The sequence below is a fragment of the Jaculus jaculus genome, unplaced genomic scaffold, assembly GCF_020740685.1.
Source record: "Jaculus jaculus isolate mJacJac1 unplaced genomic scaffold, mJacJac1.mat.Y.cur u25, whole genome shotgun sequence".
Taxonomy (NCBI): Eukaryota; Metazoa; Chordata; class Mammalia; order Rodentia; family Dipodidae; genus Jaculus; species Jaculus jaculus.
Genome location: NW_025423515.1, coordinates 203,310 through 225,251, shown reverse-complemented (window position 1 = coordinate 225,251; position 21,942 = coordinate 203,310). Strand labels below are relative to the sequence as shown.

Sequence of the window (21,942 nt, the reverse complement as noted above, 5' to 3'; positions counted from 1 at the left end):
GCAGCTTATGAGAGCAAAGGGTTTATTTTTGGCTTATAGTTTTCAAGGAAAGCTTCATCTTGTCAGTGGAAGCTGGCTCATTTAATCAAAGATCCACAGCAGAGAGAAAAGAGCAAGAGTTCAGGCTGGCTGTGACCACATAATAGGCTTTAAGGTTCAGGAGTGACCAAGGACCACGGAGACCTCTGTGATGTTAAGATGGAAGGTTTTATTTGGGGAAAAACACAAGCTGCCAGGACTGACTCTCAAGATCAGAGAAGTCAGTCTGGAGTTACAGATAGTGGGCTTTATAGGTTTTTTCAATTGGAGGAAGTTGAGAAAGGGGAAGGAATTTTCTTGTTAGGGCAGTAAATCTCTGTTCTTTTACATTAGCCATATGGACAGACCAGGAGTGACCTGGTGAGAGATAGGGGGACAGTAAATCTCTGATCTCAGGGTGAGACCAGAAGTGACCCAGTGAGAGATAAGAGGGCAGCAAAACTAGACCTGGAGACTTGTTAGGCAATGGAGGGATAATGGCTGGACAATTTCTTGAGGAATGTGGATAATTCACTTTGCCCTCCTGCTGTAACTCTGTTCTGTCCTGACCTAACATAGGCTATACTCAAGAGTTGCCCAAAGTGATACACCTTCTCCAGCAGGGTGCTCCCTCCTGGAGATTAGGTAAAAAGCTTAACCAGAAATACCTGAGGCTATGAGAGACATTTATACATTCAAACCACCTCAGGTAGGGAACAGTGTGAGCTGGCAAAGATTGAGGTGTGTGGAATATTATAGGCAGGTAGGTGTTGTAGTAGTGTACTAGGATGACCAAGATGGTCTGGAATGCCAAGCAGCTGGGGACTGGGGTGAGTTGCAGAGTCAGACACGCTGGTTGGTATTAGCATGTGCTGGGGAAGAGGATGGTCTGGCAGGATAGGCAGCAACTTATTTCGTGGTATATTGTTGAATGTGTGACATGGTGTGAAACTGTCAGCTGAGTAGCATGGCAGGCTGCCACACAAGAGTATGATGACTAGGGTAATGTGAGAAATTTAGCAGGGCATAGGCCAGGCAACCATAAACTAGGATAGAGTGGGGAAATGGGAGTGCCATGTGGACTAGGGTGGGTTGGGAAGCAGGAGGCTTGCAAGCAAGCAGGGACAGAGAGGATGCATGGAGGATCTCAACTGGTTTCATGGTCTCTTGTGAGCAAGGAACCAGGCTATCTGACAGGCCAGAAGAAGACTGTTATTTGGGGCAGGATGCACAGGTTGAAGTGTGGAAATTAGAACACTTAGTAGAATGGAGTAAGGTGAGGAACAGCAAGTGCCAGCAGGCCAAGAGAGTGGAGATAAGGTGCAGTTGGGCCATTGGGCAGGCATCTGGGAAAGAAAGCAGCTGACTATGTTAAAGTGAAAGGACAGAGCATGTTGGATGGACCAGGGTGAATCGGGGGACAGAGCATGCTAGGTGACCTAGAGCAGCATGGGGACTTTAGTGACCTTTGTGAAGAAGGGTAACTAAGAGAACAGATTGGGCTGGAAGACCACACTGAGTTTGACCTGGCTGATTTGGGAAATAGGCAATCCAGAGGCCAGGAACTAGAGGGCTAGGGTAAGGTGGCAACAAGCCTAGCTGTCAGAGAAGGTGTCCTCAACCAGGATGAGTTAGGGGACACAGAAGGCCAGTAGGCAAATGAGGCACAGGTGGAGAAGGTCTCGGTGGTTCGGAAGGAAGGCTAACAAACTATGAAGGAACAGACCAGGCTTTCTTAGGAAACAAGGATAGCTGGGTGGACTTCAATTCAATGGGCCATAGGGTAACCTAAGTGCACAAGGGTGGGGCAAGAAATGTGATACCCTGGGTAAGAAGTATGAATTGGGGAATGGAGACCATCATGAAACATACAGTGAGATAGACAAAATGTGTTCTATTAAGAAAGATGGAAGCAGCTTAAAGTGAGAAAAAAAAAACAAACCCAAAAAACAAAGAAACACTCCAGTCAACAGTGGAATCATGTAAGACAGCATTCCAACCAAGATGAGTTAGAGAACAGAGCAGGCGAGTGAGGCAGAAGCAGACAAGGGTGTGGTGGTTTAGAAGGAAGGCTTGCTAGGGGATGGGGAAGACTGGAAGGTGTCTTGAACTGTAGCACAGTAGTATTATCACAATCAGGCAGGCTATGCAGTAGCAGATGGAGTGAGGTAGGTAACAGAGCATGCAGAGTGATGGGGTCAGTGGAGAACAGGGCATTCTGTGTGCTATTACAGGATGAGGTGGGTAGGTCTCTGAACTGAAAGGCCAGGAATTGGTGGAATATGGTGAGGTGGCAGTGGCGTGGTATAGGAAGACGGGCAACTATTGAGACCCACGAGAGCACAGAAATCTAAGTGGACTGTAGTGATTTGGGATTCGGAAGGCTGGGTAGAATAAGGCAAGGTATACAGAGCAGGAAGGGTGACTGGGAGATGGAGGACTAATGTGAGTTTTGGAGCATGGCAGGTGGATGTACAAAGTGAGGTGGGGAATGTGCTGTACTGGGTGGAGTAAAGTAAGCTGGAAACAGAACAAGCAGGCAGGCCAGGCATTCCAGGTATTGGGGAGCTAGATAACAGTGAGGACTGGCAGGGAGGTAGTAATGGACTAGAGTGAGCTGAGAAACAGCTTGCTGGTTGGACTGGAACAGGGTGCCCTGGGTGGGAGAGGACACTTAGCTCCCAGGGCAGGTTGACAACTAGGAAGAGTTAGTGAAGAGGGTGCTATAGCAGTAGAGGTTGGGGTGGGAGAGACATGGTGGGCTAGCAGGCCAGAGGTGGATGGGCAATTACTGACTGGGCAGGCAGGAAAATCAACGGCACACAAGGTTGGCCCAAGAAACAGAGCATGCCAGGCAGAAGGGGGGCAAGTGGGAAATGTGACAAACTGAGAGGCTAGGAGCTTGTGGACATGGGGGAGGTGAGGAATACAGCAGGACCCTCACCAGATAGTAATGCGTCCTATGAAATGAACAAAGGGGAACATTAAGGACACTTGGCTACATTAGGGAACAAATCAGGTTAACTGTCTGGGCTGTTTTTTTTTGTTGTTGTTTTTTTGTTTGTTTTAAATAGTAGCTAAGATTCACTTCTGTTCTGGCACTTTCTAATGACTAATCAAAACTTCTGCTTTCTGGCTTATTGTCTAGCACCTTGGGCAGTGCCTGCATCCTCCACTCACCACTTGATAACTTCAGAGACTGTCTAACTTTCCAGTCTGCAAGATCTGATCTGTTGTACAGCAATGTGCTTATAGTTAACAATATGTATTAGACAACAATTTGTTAAGAGGATAGGTTTAATGGTAAAATCTTTTACTAGAATAAAAATTTTCTTATTAAAAAACAACAACAGGCTGGAGAGATGGCTTAGGGGTTAAGGCACTTTCCTGCAAAGCCCAAGGACCCACCTTTCATTCCCCAGGATCCAAGTAAACCAGATGCAGAAGGTGGTGCATGGCTCTGGAGCTGCTGGAGGCCCTGGCCTACCCATTTGCTCTATCCTCTCTCTTCCTCCCTCTTTCTTGCTCACATAAATAAGTTAAGTTAAATTAAATTAAATTAAAAACAGCAGACTTCTGGCTAAGATGGTGGCATAGGAACCATACCAAAGCAGCCTAGGGGAGAAAAAGCAAAAAAAAAAAAAAAAAAAAATCCAGCAAAATACACTCTTCTACTAAAAAGTGAGGTGTACAATAAATTAACAACAGCAGCAGAGAAGTAGGAGAGATCCAGAGCATCCAGAGCCCACATAGGCAGGCAGAAGCTGCTCCAGCAGCAGTGGCACCAGGTCTGTGGTGGCAGCAGGGCCACAGCTGCAAGGCTCGGCTTGAGCCACAGGAAAAGCCAGGTGAGGGGATTTTGCACTCACACTGGAGCTCCTCACAAACTCAAGAAACATGGAAGGAGGACCACAGTGGCCAATGGAGTTGCAGATCAAAAGGTAGAGGATCACATGGATCAGCTGGAGAACTAGAGCCACCACCCACAGCCTCCTGTCCTTCACTGCCAATGCAAGCGCCAGCAAGCACCAGAGACCTGGGGAAAGGAGCTCACAGCACCCAGCTCCAATGACCAGAGCAGCAATCCAGTGACTCAGCCAGCCTATTTGAGGCCACAGTGCACCAAAGAGGGACCCAAGCAGGAGCGCAGCATAAATGAGACCCAAATCATCCCAAAAGATAACTGTGATTATACCAGGTCAGTACTCACCAAATAAGCCTGGTATATACACTTACATTGGAAGTGTTAATTATACCTTCCATATATCAGGATAAAGTACATGTTAAATCTGATGGATGATCAGATTTACCATTGTTAAATAAACTATATTTTGGGCTTGTTATTTGTTGCTTCCTGACTTATAGTGGCTTTGTTTCCTCTTCTGTTGTTCATTAGGGAAGGGTCTCACTTGGTCACAAGCTGACTTGGAGCCCTCAACAGACAAGAAATCTTAACCTCCTAGTTGACAGAATTTAAGTATGGGGCAATACACACTCTAAGAGCTTGTGACTTTTTAGAGGATCTGGTTGTCATAATATCTACTCTTGCATAAATACTCCTTGCTGTTTTTCATTGAATGTGTACATTGTTTAGTTAAATTTTAGAGTCTTCCTGCATTTTGTTCCACTCAGCCTACTTGCATACTCTCATAGCAGGCAAATCCAACATCAAGGGTCACTTTTGTAGATACTCTGAGAGTCCAAAGAGCCACACCTAGCACCTTAAGCTCCTACCCTGAAGATATATAACACTAGATTGATTGATACATCTAATAATACTGCAGCTAACTAGAAAATACATGCATTAAATTAATCCAAGAAGCAAAAATAAGTACAATATAACATAAGAAACTCCAAAAATCAAGACAATATAAATCCACCCAAAAGTATTAGCATCAGAAATGACCTCCAGTGAGAATGAGTTAGAGGAAATGCCTGAGAAAATATTTCAAAAGAATGATTATAAATATGCTCAAAGAAGTGAAAGAGGAAATCAAAGGAATCAAGGAAGATACAGGAAACCAATTTAATGAAATAAAGAGGTCAATACAAAACATAAATAAGGAAATAAAAACAATAAAGAAAAACCAGTCAGAATTACTAGCAATGAAGAACAGTCAGTAAAAATTAAAAAAAAAAAAAAAACTCTGTAGAAAATATCACCAGTAGCATGGATGAAGGACAGGACAGAATATCTAAACTAGAAGACAAGATGGCAGATCTAATACAATCCAACAAAGAGAAAGACAAACTAATAGGAATGTATGAATGGGAATTTCAAGATATTTGGGACACTATGAAAAGATCAAACACAAGAATTCAGGGTATAGTAGAAGGAGAAGAATTTCACTCCAAAGGCATAGTAGGCATTTTCAACAAAATCATAGAAGAAAACTTCCCCCAAATTGGGAAAGAGATGCCAATGCAGATACAGGAATCTTTTAGAACATCAACCAGACAAAACCTGGAAAGAACCTCTTCTCACCATATTATAATTAAAGTACCAAACATACAAACCAAAGAAAAAATATTGAAAGCAGTTAGAGAGAAAAATCAAGTTACATACAAAGGCAAGCCCATCAGGATCAAAGCAGATTACTGAACACAAACTTTAAAAGCCAGAAGGGCTTGGAGTGATGTATGCCAAGTTCTGAAAGATAACAACTGTCAACCAAGGTTACTTTATCCTGCAAAAATATCCATTCAAATAGATGGATAAATGAGGACATTCCACAACAAAAGTAGGCTAATTGAATATTTGAAGACAAAACTAGCTCTATAGAAAATATCTGAAAGAATCCTCCATGCTGAAGAGAAAAAAAGCACACATATAAGGAACCTGTAAAATACAAGCCATACTCAAATACTAGTTAATAAAAGACAGCAAAGGTAAAACAGGAAGAACCACAAAAAATGGCAAAAATAAAAACACATCTTTCAATAATGTCTCTTAATATCAATGGCCTCAGTGCCCCAACCAAAAGACATAGGTTTGCAGACTGGGTTAAAAAGCAGGGTCCTTCAATTTATTGCCTCCAAGAAACTCACCTTTCTACAAAGGATGGACACCATCTTAGGGTGAAAGGTTGGGAAATGGTGTTTCAAGCAAATGGGCCTAGAAAACAACCAAGCAGGGGTTGCTATCCTAATACCTGACAAGGTAGACTTCAGTCCAACATTAGTTAGGAAAGATAAGGAAGGTCAGTTTATATTGATGAATGGCACACTCCAACAGGAGGGGATTACAATACTAAACATATATGCACCTAACATGAGGGCTCCCAACTTCATCAAGCAAGTGCTATTAGAACTAAGGTCACAGATAACACCAAAGGCAGTTGTAGTGGGTGACTTCAACACCATACTCTCATCAATTGACAGGTCAGCCTAGCAAATAACAAACAGAGGCATCTGGATTAAATGAGGTCATAGAAGAAATGGACCTAACAGATATATTTATATAGATCTATATAGGACATTTCATCTAAATGGTGCAGAATACACATTCTTTTCAGCAGCACATGGAACATTCTCTAAAATAGACCATATATTATGACACAAAGCAAATCTTAACAAATGCAGGAAAACTGAAATAATTCCTTGCATTCTATCTGACAATAATGGGCTCAAACTACAAATCAATAGCAATAAAAGCTATAGAGCATACACAAAATCATGGAAACTAAACATACACTACTAAATGATGAATGGGTCAATGAAGAAATCAAGAAGGAAATCAAAATTTCATAGTCAAGTGATAATGAGAACACAATATACCAAAATCTCTGGGACACAATGAAGGCAGTCTTAAAAGGTAAATTTATAGCTTTAAGTGCCTATATTAAGAAATTAGAAAGGTCTCAAGTAAACGACCTAATGCTTCACCTTCAAGCCTTGGAAAAAGAACAAGGCAAACCAAAAATCAGTAGATGGGAAGAAATAATAAAGACTAGGGCAGAAGTTAATGAAATGGAAACCAAAAAAACAATCCAAAGAATCAATAAAACAATGAGTTGGTTCTTTGAAAGGATAAACAAGATTGATAAACCCTTAGCAAATCTGACCAAAAGAAAGAGAGAAGAGACACAAATTAATAAAATTAGAGATGGAAAAAGGCAGCAACACAACAGATAGCAGGGAAATTCAAAAAATCATAGGGAAATACTAAAAACATATACTCTACAAAGTACGAAAATCTGAAAGAAATGGATGATTTACTTGATTTATATGACCTACCTAAATTAAATCAAGATGAGATTAATCACTTAAATAGACCTATAACAAGTATGGAGATCCAAGCAGTTATCAAAAATCTCCCAACTAAAAAAAGTCCAGGCCCAGATGGATTCACTGCTGAATTTTACAAGACCTTCAGGGAAGAACTAACACTATTGCTTCTTAAGCTCTTCCATAAAATAGAAAATGAAGGAATTCTATCAAACTCCTTCTATGAATCCAGCATCACCCTGATACCAAAACCAGGCAAAGATAGAACAAAAAAAGAAAATTACAGACCAACCTTCCTCATGAACATAGATGCAAAAATTCTCAACAAAATAGTGGCAAAGAGAATACAAGAATATATCAGAAATATCATTCACTCTGACCAAGTAGGCTTTATCCCAGAGATGCAGGGATGGTTTAACATACGCAAATCAATAAATGTAATACATTATATAAATGGACTGAAGGACAAAATCACACAATCAACTCATTAGATGCAGAAAAAGAATTAGAAAAAATCCAACATCCCTTCATGATAAAAGTCCTATAGAGACTGGGAATAGAAGGAACGTATTTCAATATAATAAAGGGTATTTATGACAAGCCTACAGCCAATATATTACGAAATGGGGAAAATCTTGAAGCGTTTCCACTAAAATCAGGAACAAGACTAGGGTGTCAACTGTCTGCCTTTTATTTAATGTAGTACTGGAAGTCTTAGCCATAGCAGTCAGGCAAGAGACACACATAAAAGGGATACAAATTGGAAAGGAAGAGATCAAGTTATCACTATTTGCAGATGACATGATTCTGTACATAAAGAACCCTAAAGACTCTACTAGCAAACTGTTAGAGCTGATAAACACCTATTGCCATGTAGCAGGTTACAAAATAAACACAGAAATCTGTAGCCTTCCTATATGTTAACAACAAACACAGAGAAGATGAAATTGGAGAATAACTCCCATTCACAATTGCATCAAAATAAATAAATAAATAAATAACGTACCTTGGAATAAACCTCACCAAGGAAATGAAGGATCTCTATAAGGAAAACTTAAAAATACTCAAGCAAGAAATTTCAGAAGACACTAGGAAATGGAAAGACATTCCTTGTTCTTAGATCAGAGGAAACAGTATTGTGAAAATGGCAATCTTACCAAAAGCAATCTACACACTTAATGCAATCCCCATCAAAATTCCAATGGCTTTCTCTTGGCAATAGAAAAAATAATCCAAAAATTCATTTGGAAGCACAAAAAAATTCAAATATAAAAAACAATACTGTGCAACAAAAATAAGGCTGGTGGTATCACCATACCTGATTTTAATCTATACTACAGAGCCATAGTAACAAAAACAGCATGGTACTGGCACAAAATCAGACATGTAGATCAATGCAACAGAATAGAGGACTCTTATATAAGTCCAGGTAGCTACAGCCACCTGATATTTGACAAAAATGCCAAAAATACTTAATGGAGAAAAGACAACCTCTTTAGCAAATGGTGCTGGGAAAACTGGATATGTATTTGTAGAAGGATGAAAGTAGATCCTCCTTTCTCTCCATGCACAAGATCAAGTCCAAATGGATTAAAGACCTTAACATCAGACCTGAAACTCTGAAACTGCTAGAGGAAAAAGTAGGGGAAACCCTTTAACATATTGGTATTGGGCAAAGACTTTCTGAATATCACCCCAATTGCTCAGGCAATAAAACCACAGATTAATCGCTAGGACCTCATGAAATTTCAAAGATTTTGTATGGTAAAGGATACTGAATAAAGCAAAAAGGCAACATACAGAATGGGAAAAAATCTTTGCCAGCTATATATCTGATAGAGGATTGATATCTAGGATTTACAAAGAACTCAAAAAATTAAATAATAAGTAATCAAACAACCCAATTAAAAATGGGCTATGGAACTAAATAGAGAGTTCTCAAAAGAGGAAATACAGATGGCATATAAGCATTATAAAAAAATGTTCTATTCCCTAGTCATCAGGGAAATCAGATTAAAACTATGTTGAGATTCCATTTCACTCCTGTCAGATTGGCTACCATCATGAAAACAAATGACTGTAAATGCTGGTGAGGATGCAGAAAAAGAGGACCCCTTCTATTTCAGTCTGGTCCAACCATTGTGGAAATCAGTGTGGAGGTTCCTAAGACAGTTAAAAATAGATCTACCATATGACCCAGCTATAGCACTACTAGGCATATATCCTAAGGACTCATATCATTATCTTAGAGATACTTGCTCAACCATGTTTATTGCTGCTCAATTCACAATAGATGGGAAATGGACCCAGCCTAGGTGTCCCTCAACCGATGAATGGATAGTGAAGATGTGGCACATTTATACAATGGAGTTCTACTCAGCAGTAAAGAAAAATGAAGTCATGAAATTTGTAGAAAAATGGATGGATTAGAAAGGATTATACAAAGTGAGGTAACTAGGCCCAGAGACCAAGCTTGGCATGTTCTCTCTCATATGTGAATCCTAGCTACAGATGATTGGACTTCTGTTTGAGTAGGAAGAAAACTCAGTAGCAAAGGCCAGCAAGATAGAAAAGAGATATAAAGGGAAGAGAAAGGAAGGGAGGGGTTACTTCATAGGATGGTATTGTATATATGTAAGTAGAAGAAAAGATTAATGGGGCTGAAAAGGCCCAAGTGAGGTCAGGGGAAGAGATTGAGTAAAGGCAAGGTGGAAGGAGGGCTAATCAAAATTTAAAAGGATATAAATGAATCATATGGAAACCTACTTTCTGGACAATGGAACACTCAGGAGCCATAGATTTTTACTAGAAAATTTTCAGTGCCAGGGATGGGATAACTTCCAGTGAGTTGTTGGCCAGGGAGGTCCCTAATGTCCCCCAAACATTACAGGCCATTGCCAAGGCCTTTGGTTTCCCACCAGGAATAGATGGTAAGACCCTATTGCTGAAGAGTCCACATAGTTGGGCTGCAAGAAATCCTGCTGGAACTGAGTTGATAACCTCCTCCTTGTAGACCAGCTGACAGAAAGCTGGAAGAAGCCATTCTGTATGCATTTCAATGGGAGAGAGAGAAATCTCCAGTGAAGATACTCAACAGCGGACACTGCAAGCTTTATATTTTTCCAGCCAGGCCAAATGAGCCAACAGGTGTAATAGTGGCACATCTGTCATGGTGGAAACCAACTGCCCTCTAATTGGACTGGAGGTCCACTCCATGGGAGGGAATACACCCCTAATACTGAAAACCTAAAACAGGGGTAGTCATGAGCCCTATGGGTGTAATGTCTGCTGCTGTCTGGCTAAATGTATATACTATGCTCATGAAGCTGCCAGTAAGCATGTCTCTTAATGTTTATATCTATATATTATTGCTACTCTCACTTTTGGTAGAGACCCTTCTCTTTTCAGATGGCAGTGACCTTAGGATGACTCAGAAAGCATCATGGTGCTGGTAAGAAGTGACAGGAGTGCTCAGCACTACAATATCTCTATCATACCTTCCAAGGCTCAGGGTCCATTGAGGAAGAGGTGGCAGAAAGAATGTAAGAGCCAAAGGAAGGATAGGGCTCCTTACAACGTGCTCTTCCAGACACAAAATGGCCTGGATATCCATTACCTCACAGTGCCTGACACTACCTACACAAGACCCTCGTAATAGGAGGAAAAGATCATGACATCAAAATAACATAGAGACTGATTGAGAGGGGAGGGGATATGATGGATAATGGAATTTCAAAGGGGAAAGTGGGGGGAGGGAGGGTATTACCATGGGATATTGTTTACAATCATGGCAGTTGTTAATAAAAAAAATTAGAAAAAAAAAAACAGTAAAGCAGCTGGGCATGGTGGTGCACACTTTTAATCCCAGCACTTGGGAGGCAGATATAGGAGGATTGCCAAGAGTTCAAGGCCACTCTGAGACTACATAGTGAATTCCAGGTCAGCCTGGGCTAGAATGAAACCCTACCGTGAAACAAACAAACAAATAAAAAATAAAAAAAATAGCAAAGCTACCAGAATTAGAGACTGGGGATAAGGTGGGCTCAGATACCAAGCCACCAATGCTGGTGAGGGCTTGAGGCCAACTTCCTGCTTTGTCTAGTTACCTGACACAAGATGAACACAGATTCAGATTCTGGTTTCATTTTTAGTCTGTGAGGCATGTAAGATAAAAGATTATACAGTACACATATTCATTTAGCCTGACAGGAGACCCAGGTGGGGTACAGGCTTTGGAAACCTCAGAGGAAACCTCAGGAATGTGACTGTGGTCCCATGAGAAGTCTATATGTTTTTTAAAAGTATTTTTGGGTTGGAGAGATGGCTTAGCGGTTAAGCGCTTGCCTGTGAAGCCTAAGGACCCCGGTTCGAGGCTCGATTCCCCAGGTCCCACATTAGCCAGATGCACAAGGGGGCGCATGCATCTGGAGTTCGTTTGCAGAGGCTGGAAACGCTGGCGTGCCCATTCTCTCTCTCTTCCTCTATCTGTCTTTCTCTCTGTGTCTGTCACTCTCAAAGAAATAAATAAATAAAATTTAAAAAAAATTACACATAAAAGTATTTTTATTTTGTTTATTTTTATTTACTTATTTGAGAGTAACAGACAGAGAGAGAAAGGGGGGGGGAGAGAGAGAGAGAGAGAGAGGGAGAGAATGGGCACGGCAGGGCCTTCAGCCACTGCAAACAAACTCCATATATGTGTGCCCCTTTGTGCATCTTGCTAATGTGGGTCCTGGGGAATCGAGCCTCGGACTGGGGTCCTTAGGCTTCACAGGCAAGCACTTAAACACTAAGCCATCTCTCCAGCCCAAATTATTTTTATTTTGAGAGAGAAAGAGGCAGAGAGAGAGAGAGAGAGAGAGAGAGAGAGAGAGAGAGCGAGCGAGCCAGGGCCTTCAGCGTGCTGTGAATGAACTCCAGACACATTTGCCCCCTTGTGTGCATGTGCAACATTGCTTGTCTGTGTCACTGTGAGTCTGGCTATGTGGGACCTGGAGATTTGAGTATAAGTTCTTAGGCTTTGCAGGGAAGTGCCTTAACTGCTAAGCCATCTCTCCAGCTCCTACATGGGTTTATATTAGAGATATACACAGAACAGGAGTCAGAGGAGTCTAAGAAGGGTCTAAGGTCACTCCCTAAGACCAGTAAATGAATCCATTAACCTGCTAATAAACTCTGTCCTCACATTGTTTGACTAGGTAACTTCAGTTAATGAACATCCTTTATTTTCTCCTACAGGTAATCTTAGATGTCAGTAGATTACAGACTGGTGTTCCAGTCCAGTGTACTATGTTCACTGCCTGCTTCCCAGCATGTTTAGTGTCCTATAGGGTCTAGTGCACTAATTTTCTTTTAAGTTAGTCAAAAAAAGTGACTTGTTTAATTCTGGAGAAATGTTGGCACATCCCTGCCATTTAGGGTTTCAGTTTTTATATACTTTCCTAGTCTTTCTGATTACTCCACAGTTGCCTCAAACCATGCCTCTACATAGATTCTGCAAGCAGTTCCTTCAATGCCTTGTACTATACTCTTCCCTACACATACAAACATTTTATATTTCTCTGAAAACTAAATGTTTTTTATGTAAAGCAGTTTTCTAGTCTAAGGTTCTTCTCACGTGAGTCTCTCTGCACAGGTGTGGACAATGCTTAATGTCCCTTCATCAAAAGTAAAACAGCTGTCCAGAATCTGATCTGCAGGACTCTAAAACTGATACAGAAAGAGTGAGGAATGGAGGAAACTGAGGAATAACCCATCTAGTCCCTAATGCCAGTAAAAGAGAAGAAATGATGAGCAAGAAACTCCAGTTTTAGCACTATAAACAGAGAATTATGGTTTAATGACAATTCTCTGCTGGGTGTGGTGGTACACGCCTTTGATCCCAGTACTCGGGAGGCAGAGGTAGGAGGATCACCGAAAGTTCAAGACCAAAGCCAGCCTGAGACTACATAGTAAATTCTATTTTAGCCTTGGCTAGAGCAAGATTCTACCTGGGTAAAAAAACAAACAAAAAAAAAAAAAAACTTATTTGATTTGTGTATTCAAATTCTGTCCTAAGAATTCATCAAGGCAGCATTTTTTTTTTTTTTGAAGCAAGCTCAACAGACTGGCCTTTTAAATTAATTGATTTATTTTTAATGAGAGACAGAGCAAGAAAGAGACACACAGACAGAATTGGTTTGACAGGGCTTTCAGCTACTGTAATCAAACTCCAGACACATGTGCCACCTTGTGTGCATGTGCGCCCTTGCACATGTGGCACCTTGTATGTCTGGCTTATGTGGGATCTGGGGAGTGAACCATGGGTCCTTAGGCTTTGCAGGCAAGCGCCTTAACCGCTAAACCATCTCTCCTAAGGCAATATTTTTTAAAACCAATAGTAGCTAAGGAATCATCTGGAAGTCTCATCTTCCAGTACTGGGTGTCAAAAGACAGTAGACCTGGCGAACACCTGTGGAGAAGAATCACCCAACAGAGGCTATCAGCCACAAAACCATAAAGCAACAATCAAAGTATGCTTATAAGTCATGCCATAGTTATGAGGCAACAGATAACACCTGAATAGTAAAGTGTAAAAAGTTACACAATAGTATGATTCCAATAATAGATCAGGAACGAGATAATGATTTTTTTTTTCTTTTTTGAGGTAGGGTCTCACTTTAGCTCAGGCTGACCTGGAAATCACTCTGCAGTCTCAGGGTGTCCTTGAACTCATGGCAATCCTCCAACCTCTGCCTCCCAAGTGCTGGGATTAAAGGTGTGTACTACCACACCTGGCAATAGTGATCTTTTGTAGACAGCTAGTTGGGGACACAGATCTAAGCAAATGTAGATATCCATCTGCCCTGGCAAGACTAGAAGGCTAGAGTTCCAATCCAAACTGAAACTTTATTCCTCAAGACAGCAACTGGGTACAGCCCTTGGTTCTCTTTACTTCCCGTTCTTCCTCCTTCTAAGAATTTTTTTGCAGACATTTGTTTTTTTTGAGATAGGGTATCACTCTAGCTCAGGGTGGCCTTGAACTCACATCAATCCTCCTACCTCTGCCTCCCAAGTGCTGGAATTAAAGGCATGCACCACCATGCCTTGCTTTTGCAGGCATTTGTGTCCCACCATTCGGCTCTTTCTGAGTCTATGTTTTTCTCCCTGACCCACCAACCAATCAGGGTCCTCTTTATGCATTTATACTTAACCAATAAAGCTCATCTTAACTGGACACTTGATTTACATATAGGTATGGACAAGTCAAACTCCTTCTTAATATATAAAATTCTCCCATTTAGGGTACTTGGTGACCTCCCATTTTTCCAGGACTTCTCTCAGTCAGCTGGCTTTGCTATCCTTTCACTTTCGGGTTTTTTTTTTTTTTTTTTTTTTTTTGTTTCAAAGGTAGGGTGTCACTCTAGCCCAGGCTGACCTGGAATTCACTATGGAGTCAGGATGGCCTTGAACTCATGGCGCTTCTCCTACCTCTGCCTCCCAAGTGCTGGGATTAAGTGTGTGCACCACCACACCCAGCACACTAACATTTTTGTAAAATATAGTACTAATACAAATGGAAAGTAACCCTTGCATGGTCCCTATATGCCCCTGTCAGAAAGTCAGTGATGACAAACTACTGAGGTGCCTGAATGGGGTGTGAGGTTGGACAGGGTTACCTATTCTTTTGTTATTTTTAAAAAATATTTTATTTTTATTTATTTACTTATTTGACAGAAAGAGAGAGAGAAAGAGAGAGAGAGAGAGAATGGGCATGCAAGGATCCCCAGCCACTCCAAATGAAATCCAGATGTGTGTTTCCCCTTGTGCATCTGGCTAATGTGGGTCCTGGGTATCGAATATGGGTCCTTTGGCTTTGCAGCAGGGAAACGCCTTAACTGCTAAGCCATTCCTCAAGACTTCCCTTTGTTTTAAATTTATTTTTACTTATTTCCTTATTTGATAGAGAAAGAGGGAGAGAGAGAGAATTGGTGCATGAGGGTTTTTAAAAATTATTTATTTATTTGAGAGAGAGAGAGGGCACAAGCGAGAGAGTACCAGGGCCTCCAGTCACTGCAAATGGAGTCCAGTGCATGCACCCCTTGCACATCTGGTTTATGTGGGTCCTAGAGAATTGAACTGGGATCCTTTAGCTTTGCAGGCAAATGCCTTAATGCTAAGCCATCTCTCCAGTCCCTATGGTTACCCATTCTGACTTATAGTTGGTACATGCACAGTGGGGTACATGAATGGATTACAGCTACAACCAAAACTTAAGGAATAGAAAGTATTTAAGATCCATAGAATCTTCATCTCTTCAAAATGTTTGGATGTAAAATGTGGTAGTTTGTCTTATTTTCCAATTTCTTGAACTCACTGTTTGAACTCACTGATAATGCCATTTAGATATACAAATATAGGTGTAGTGTCACATGTCTATAATCTCAGCATTTAGGAAGCTGAGATAGAAAGATCAGGAGTTTGTGAAGAGATAGCTTGGTGGTAAAGGCAGTTGTCTGCAAAGCCAAAGGACCCAGGTTCAATTCCCCAGGACTCACATAAGCCAGATACACATGCACCTGAAATTCATTTGCAGTGGTTGGAGGCCCTGGTGTGCCCATATTCTCTCTCTCCCTCTCTCCTCCTTCTCTTCCCTTCCTCTTTCTCTCAAATAAATAAATAAAAATAAAAAATAGCCAGGCATGGTGGCACATGCCTTTGAGTCCAGCACTTTGGAAGCAGAGGTAGGAGAATCATAATGAGTTCGAGGCCACCCTGAGACTACATAGTGAATTGCAGGTCAGCCTGGGCTAGAGTGAGACTACCTCAAAAAACCAAAATTAATAAATAAAAAATAAAAATAAAAGAAAGATCAGGAGTTCAAGGCCAATCTGAGCTACCTAGCATGACCCTGTTCAAACAAAGAAGTAGATAGATGATAGATAGATATATAGATAATAGATAAATAGATATCTAGAGATATAGAGAGATAGTATCACATGATTAACATTTTGTCATATATATATATATATTTTTTTTTGTAATGATAAATGCATTTCATTATTTGTTTAGATGTTTAAGCTCTTGCACTAAGTTTTTACAAGCTGGTGAACACTGACAAATTATTTCTCCCACAGAACTACAACCACACATTCCTAGACAGTATAAATATATGGTTGAACTCACATTAAAACACGTCACCATTTTATCAATTACATAATAAAACAAATTATCAAGTATCCAATTATTAAGTTACATAGCTCAAAAGGCATATAAAATATTAGATGTCTGCTCAGTTCGTTAGCAGACCCCACTTTTTTGCAAGTTTGGAAAGAGGAAAATCATAATTCAAACAAAAAAAAAAGCTGGTAAAGAACTTTTGTTAAATATGGAAAAAATTAAGCATTTCAGAAATTTTGATTAAGAATTGCTTACAACAAAGCATCTCTACCTTTATAAACATTTACTAAATTAAAGAGCACATTCTCTGCTATACAAGACAAAGGCAACATCTGACTGAGATATTGAACAGCCTCTCTCCCATTCTTTCTTCAGGCCCTCCCTGTTCGTGTGCACCTCAGAGTGCAAACATTAAATTAACTATAAGGCTTTTTGTTTGTCTGGAGACATTAAAGACATGTGCTTCTTCAACATTGCAGATTTTCAAAATGGAGGTTTTTCCATAACAGCATAAAAGACAGAATGACATTAAATAATCACCAAAAGAGTTGGTTAAAAAAAAAATCAACACTTGAGCAAATCTGATGTGTGGGAAATATAAACATAAAGTGAGCAGAAAACTATCTATATAGACCCTACATTTGAAATGACTGAAGGAATGAACCACCCAGGGTCTAGTGTCCTTAGCTCCTGAACGTTGGTTCTGTGTGAAACTAAAAATGTACAATGTGCTGAACGCTTTGGCAACTAATTGTCCTACATGTCTTATGTACTGACAAGATTCTGCCGCAGGGAACATTTAAAGACACCCATGGGCACATGATTTTAGGAAAGGTCAATTGGTACAAATAATAATCACATTTTAAATGCTAACCAGCAAGAATCTTTTGCTAAGTGTCCAAATAAGTTGATCATAACCCAAACTTAGAGGTTGCAATTCTGTCAAGCGTATAGCCTGGGAAAACACTCCTATGGACTTCATTAGAATTATTCACCAAGCCAAAATGTTGGCTAATTATGTATGACAAAACAGGTCTTGTCTGAAGTTCCACATCCAAGGCAATAGCATCAGGCACCCCAGTTTTATTGGATACAACAGTTGTTTCTATGACCATTGGAGTCTTTGAAGCGCAGCCGCATTTTAGGACGATACTTCTCCAAATACAAAAGTTGCTTGCTGTTGAAAGCACCACGCCGCTTTTGTCTTATGAATTGTACTGCATCTTCATATTTCATACCACCTTCAATTAATGCTAGGGCAACAAGCACTGGAGCTCTCCCAAGTCCTGCAACACAATGCACAGCAATACAACAACCAGGTTCTTCACGAAACTTGATTTTTACAAGACTTAACCAGTCATCAACAATCTGGTTGGAAGGTGGTGCACCATCATCAAAAGGCCAATCAAGAACACGAATGCCTTCTTTCTCCACAAGAGCAGTGTCATAAGTTGCTTCACATACTCTTACTATTGTGGTCACTCCATACTTCTTAAGTTCCTCTATAAATTTATTTAAGGTTGCATTGGTTGGATTGTGAGTAATAAGGAATCTCATGTTCTTGTATGTGACTTCCACAGGAGCAGGGCGGTTCATTCGAGCCATGTTAATTTAGTTTAAAAAACAAAACCAGAAAAACACCCAATTGGGTTATGAAAGAAGTAAAAAAAAAAACAACTGAATACAGAAATGGAGCAAAAAAAACCCAAACAAACAAACAAAAAAACAAACAAACTGAAGTCTACTTCAATATACTCCACTTGAACTTCTCAGTGCTTTTGAGTATGGAGCTGAGAGAAATGGGAAATGAAATGAACCTCCTAACAAGAAGCAGCAACTCTTCAATCCAGTAATACTGAGGCAATACAAAGAAGTGCACTGAGGTTTACCCCATCCAGGTCTGAGCTCTTGTTAAAGCTGTGGATCTCACTTCAACACTGCTGTGTCCAGGCTAACCACTCTTATGGGGGCTTCTTGGTGGAGTAGTAATGGATCTCTACAGTTCACTTGTCTGCATAGAGGTCGTGCTGTGCCTGGCAGTAATCTCCACTGCCCTTCAGAAACTCCATAAATGTGTGACCAAGAACACCACAGAACTGAGGAATATGTCTACTCATTGAAGATTGTGGCCTAATCATACAGCCGGTCCCGAGGCGGCGGTGGCGGCAGGGCAGGAGGCGGCGGTGGTCCTGGCGAGGCGGCAGCGGCGGTGCAGGCGGCGGGGGCACCAGACTACCATGCAGTGAGCGGCTCGGCGGGGGAAAGAGCGCGTCGCCGACGAGCCCGCAGCCACAGGAGCCAATGCGCGCGCCGAGGCCTTTTGTCATATATATTAATACACTTATAAGAAGTTGGTATTGCTAATTAATTAAGTATGCATATTGTATGAAGATAAGCCCAAATATATAACAAAACCATTATTAGCAGCAGTGTCATATAAACAGATTTTATGGCCCACTTTAATCTTTTAAGCAATAATTTATTTATTTGAGAGAGAAATGCAGGAGGGGGGGCACACCAGGGCCTCCAGCCACTGCAAATGAACTCCAGATGCATGTGCCCTTGTGTACCTGGCTTAAGGGAGATCCTGGAGAATCAAACTGGCATCCTTTGGCTTTGCAGGTGAATGCTTTAACTGCTAAGACATCTGTCCATCCCCCACTCTAATCTTTAGTTATTTCAGACAATAGCATTTCCCCATATGAAAATCATAATAAGATGGGGCCTGTGGTGTATTTAAAACATACCTAGCACACAATAAATACCCAAAATGTGAGCACATACTCATGTCACCATCAGTAGTGGGCATCTGGGGTTATATCATGATCTCTTCTGCCATCATGTGGTGATGTATGAGAAAGGTCAGGTGAGAATTTGTAACACATGTCACCTTAATGGCACAAGGGACTTTCTAGATTAGATTGTTATGAATCTTGAAACTAGACCCAACGAAATCACAAGAATGCTTATGAGTGTGTGTGAGAGAGCGGCTAGGCAAAATGGTACACACCTGTAATCCCAGCACTTGAGAACATGAGGAATGAAGATTCCAAGTTTGAGGCCAGCCTGGGCTACAGAGATAGGCTTTGTCTCATTTTTAAAAATAATATTTAAGGAAGAGAATGATAGAACAGGTGAAAGAGAGATACTATATGCGAAAGATTTAGCTTCCATTGCTGGCTTTGAAGCCAGAGGGCATGAGGAAGGACCGCAACCTCTAGAAGGAAGCTAAGAACATCCTCAGTTGATAGCCAGCAAGAAAACTGGGCCTCCAGCCCAGAGAATCACTCCCATTCACAATTGCATCAAATAAATAATAAATAAATAAAGTATCTTGGAATAAACCTAACTAAGGAAGTGAAGGATCGCTACAATGAAAACTTTAAAACACTCAAGCAAGAAATTGCAGAAGACACTAGGAAATGGAAAGACATCTCTAGCCCTTTAGATTATAGTTCTGCATATTTCTCCCCTGTGTGTCAGATATGTTATTCTGGAAAGTATACATTTGTATTTTAACTAAGACAAATGAGAGCTTGAAGTCAGCATCTGTGGTAAGTAATGGGCCATGTTCTGTTTATTTCTCAGTCTGGCTAAGTACTGGCACATGAGTATTCGCCTCTCTTCCCTCAGATTTCCTGTTTTAATTAAATGTCATATGTTCCTGGAACTGGCATCATTAATAGTATCTTAATATCACATTATAAAGTCAAGATAAGGAAATGGCAAGTAAGTTAGAGATAGTTTAATTTTGAAAGCATTTGTGTCTTGTTTGCAACAAAATTAAGTATAGCTGTAGTTATAAAACCCAAAAATCATGGTGCAGGATGGAATTTCTGAAAATAATAATAATAATAATTATTATTAATAATAATAATAATTATTATTATTATTAGTAGTAGTAGTAGTAGTAATAGTATTATAGTTTGGCTTTTTGAGGTAGGGTCTCACTCTAGCCCAGGCTGACCTGGAGCTCACTATGTAGTCTCAGAGTGGCCTGGAACTCACGGTGATCCACCTACTTCTGCCTCCCAAGTGCTGGGATTAAAGGCGTGTGCCACCACGCCCGGCTCTGAAATTTATTTTTTAAAACTTGTATTTATGTGTAAAATTACTGGTGATTCAGCAATCAATTAATATTTGTTGTAATATTTGTTTTGCTGTGTCGCATATGCTCATGACTTTATGGATGGTTCAGGATTTCCTCGATGTGTGTGGCAGTCAAACAGCTGGAGGCTTGCTGGTTCTGGCTACAGTCTCCCTTACAGTCTTCACCAGATCTTCCCTGTCTGCATCTCACGGAGGTATAAACAGCGGGAGCCAATAACAAGCTGCTGTCTGTTGAGCACTGTACCAAGGCAAGATATATGGCAAGTAGCAGTTCAGTCCATTTAGAAGAAACACAGTGTCTGAGCTTTGGTGACACATTTTTCACTTATTGTGGAGATGAGGAAGTACTATTCTGTGTCCCAATCAGTAGCTGTCCCCTCATTCTGCCTGCCCAGACTCAGAGCCTATGTCTCTTGTATCCTTGTCTTAGGAGCTTTAATACCATCCTAAACCAGGTCAGGGATGTGGAAGAATTTCCAATCCAGCCACTTGTGCAAACATACAAGTGGCTTTGCCTCTGTAGCATCCCCTAGTCCAGCAGGTCCCCAGGCTGAGGCTATCACCTGGCACTCCCCCACTGCAGGCCCTGTACTGTTGCTAGAAGGCAGCTTCAGCATCAGCCCTGGGGTTGGAATTCTGGTTCTGCCACCAGACAAAATGTTCACTGGTATTCATAATCTTGGCATATATTGCCAAATTGCCAAAGCATCTATGATTTTTTTTTCGAGGTAGGGTCTCGCTCTAGCCCAGGCTGATCTTGAACTCACTCTGTAGTTCCCCATGGGCCTGGAACTTATAGAGATAGCAGTAGTTCATCCACTGATGTTGCAGGTAAAGAAAGTGTGCATAGGGCAATGGATATGAGTGAAGAAAAAAACAGATCAGATGTTGGTACGCCTAGTTTGGCAAAAGAAGACTGGGAAACAAACACCTAACTCTGGCTATTCTAAATGGTTCTTATTTAGTCTTTGTATGCTTTTGTATTTTCTAAGAATTTTTTTTTAAATTTTTTATTTATTTATTTGAGAGCGACAGACACAGAGAGAAAGACAGATAGAGGGAGAGAGAGAGAATGGGCGCGCCAGGGCCTCCAGCCTCTGCAAACGAACTCCAGACGCGTGCGCCCCCTTGTGCATCTGGCTAACGTGGGACCTGGGGAACCGAGCCTCGAACTGGGGTCCTTAGGCTTCACAGGCAAGCGCTTAACCGCTAAGCCATCTCTCCAGCCCTTTTCTAAGAATTTTATAATTAACTTTGTAACAAAAAAATTTATAAGTCTAAACAATAAATATCTTATTTAACTGTCATTTCAATGTTTATTATTTGTACATATTCAGTTGTGAATTTCAGTTTTCTGAACATTAGTCTTAGGCTTATTTTTCACAGCACATTCTTACTTTCCTCAGTAGAAAATTGAACTTTTCATGG

At 40.8% G+C, this 21,942-nt stretch overlaps 2 protein-coding genes and 1 pseudogene across 2 annotated transcripts in view; 2 read left to right on the top strand and 1 right to left on the bottom strand.

The window, feature by feature from the left end:
* Positions 1 to 21,942, top strand: part of Pkd1l1 (polycystin 1 like 1, transient receptor potential channel interacting) — a 185,013-nt gene that overhangs the window by 3,788 nt on the left and 159,283 nt on the right. The window lies entirely within an intron of this gene.
* The window catches only part of LOC123457545, a 43,376-nt pseudogene that overhangs the window by 9,323 nt on the left and 12,111 nt on the right, over positions 1 to 21,942 (top strand).
* On the bottom strand, positions 17,348 to 18,071 carry LOC123457546 (protein tyrosine phosphatase type IVA 1). The gene has a single exon (XM_045141429.1). It carries the CDS (start codon positions 18,007 to 18,009, stop codon positions 17,488 to 17,490), a length of 522 nt encoding a protein of 173 aa, XP_044997364.1. The 5' UTR covers positions 18,010 to 18,071; the 3' UTR covers positions 17,348 to 17,487.

What these genes read in the sequence shown, in the direction of transcription:
- LOC123457546 (XM_045141429.1), bottom strand. Translation starts at nt 18,009, where the DNA reads ATGGCTCGAATGAACCGCCCTGCTCCTGTGGAAGTCACATACAAGAAC.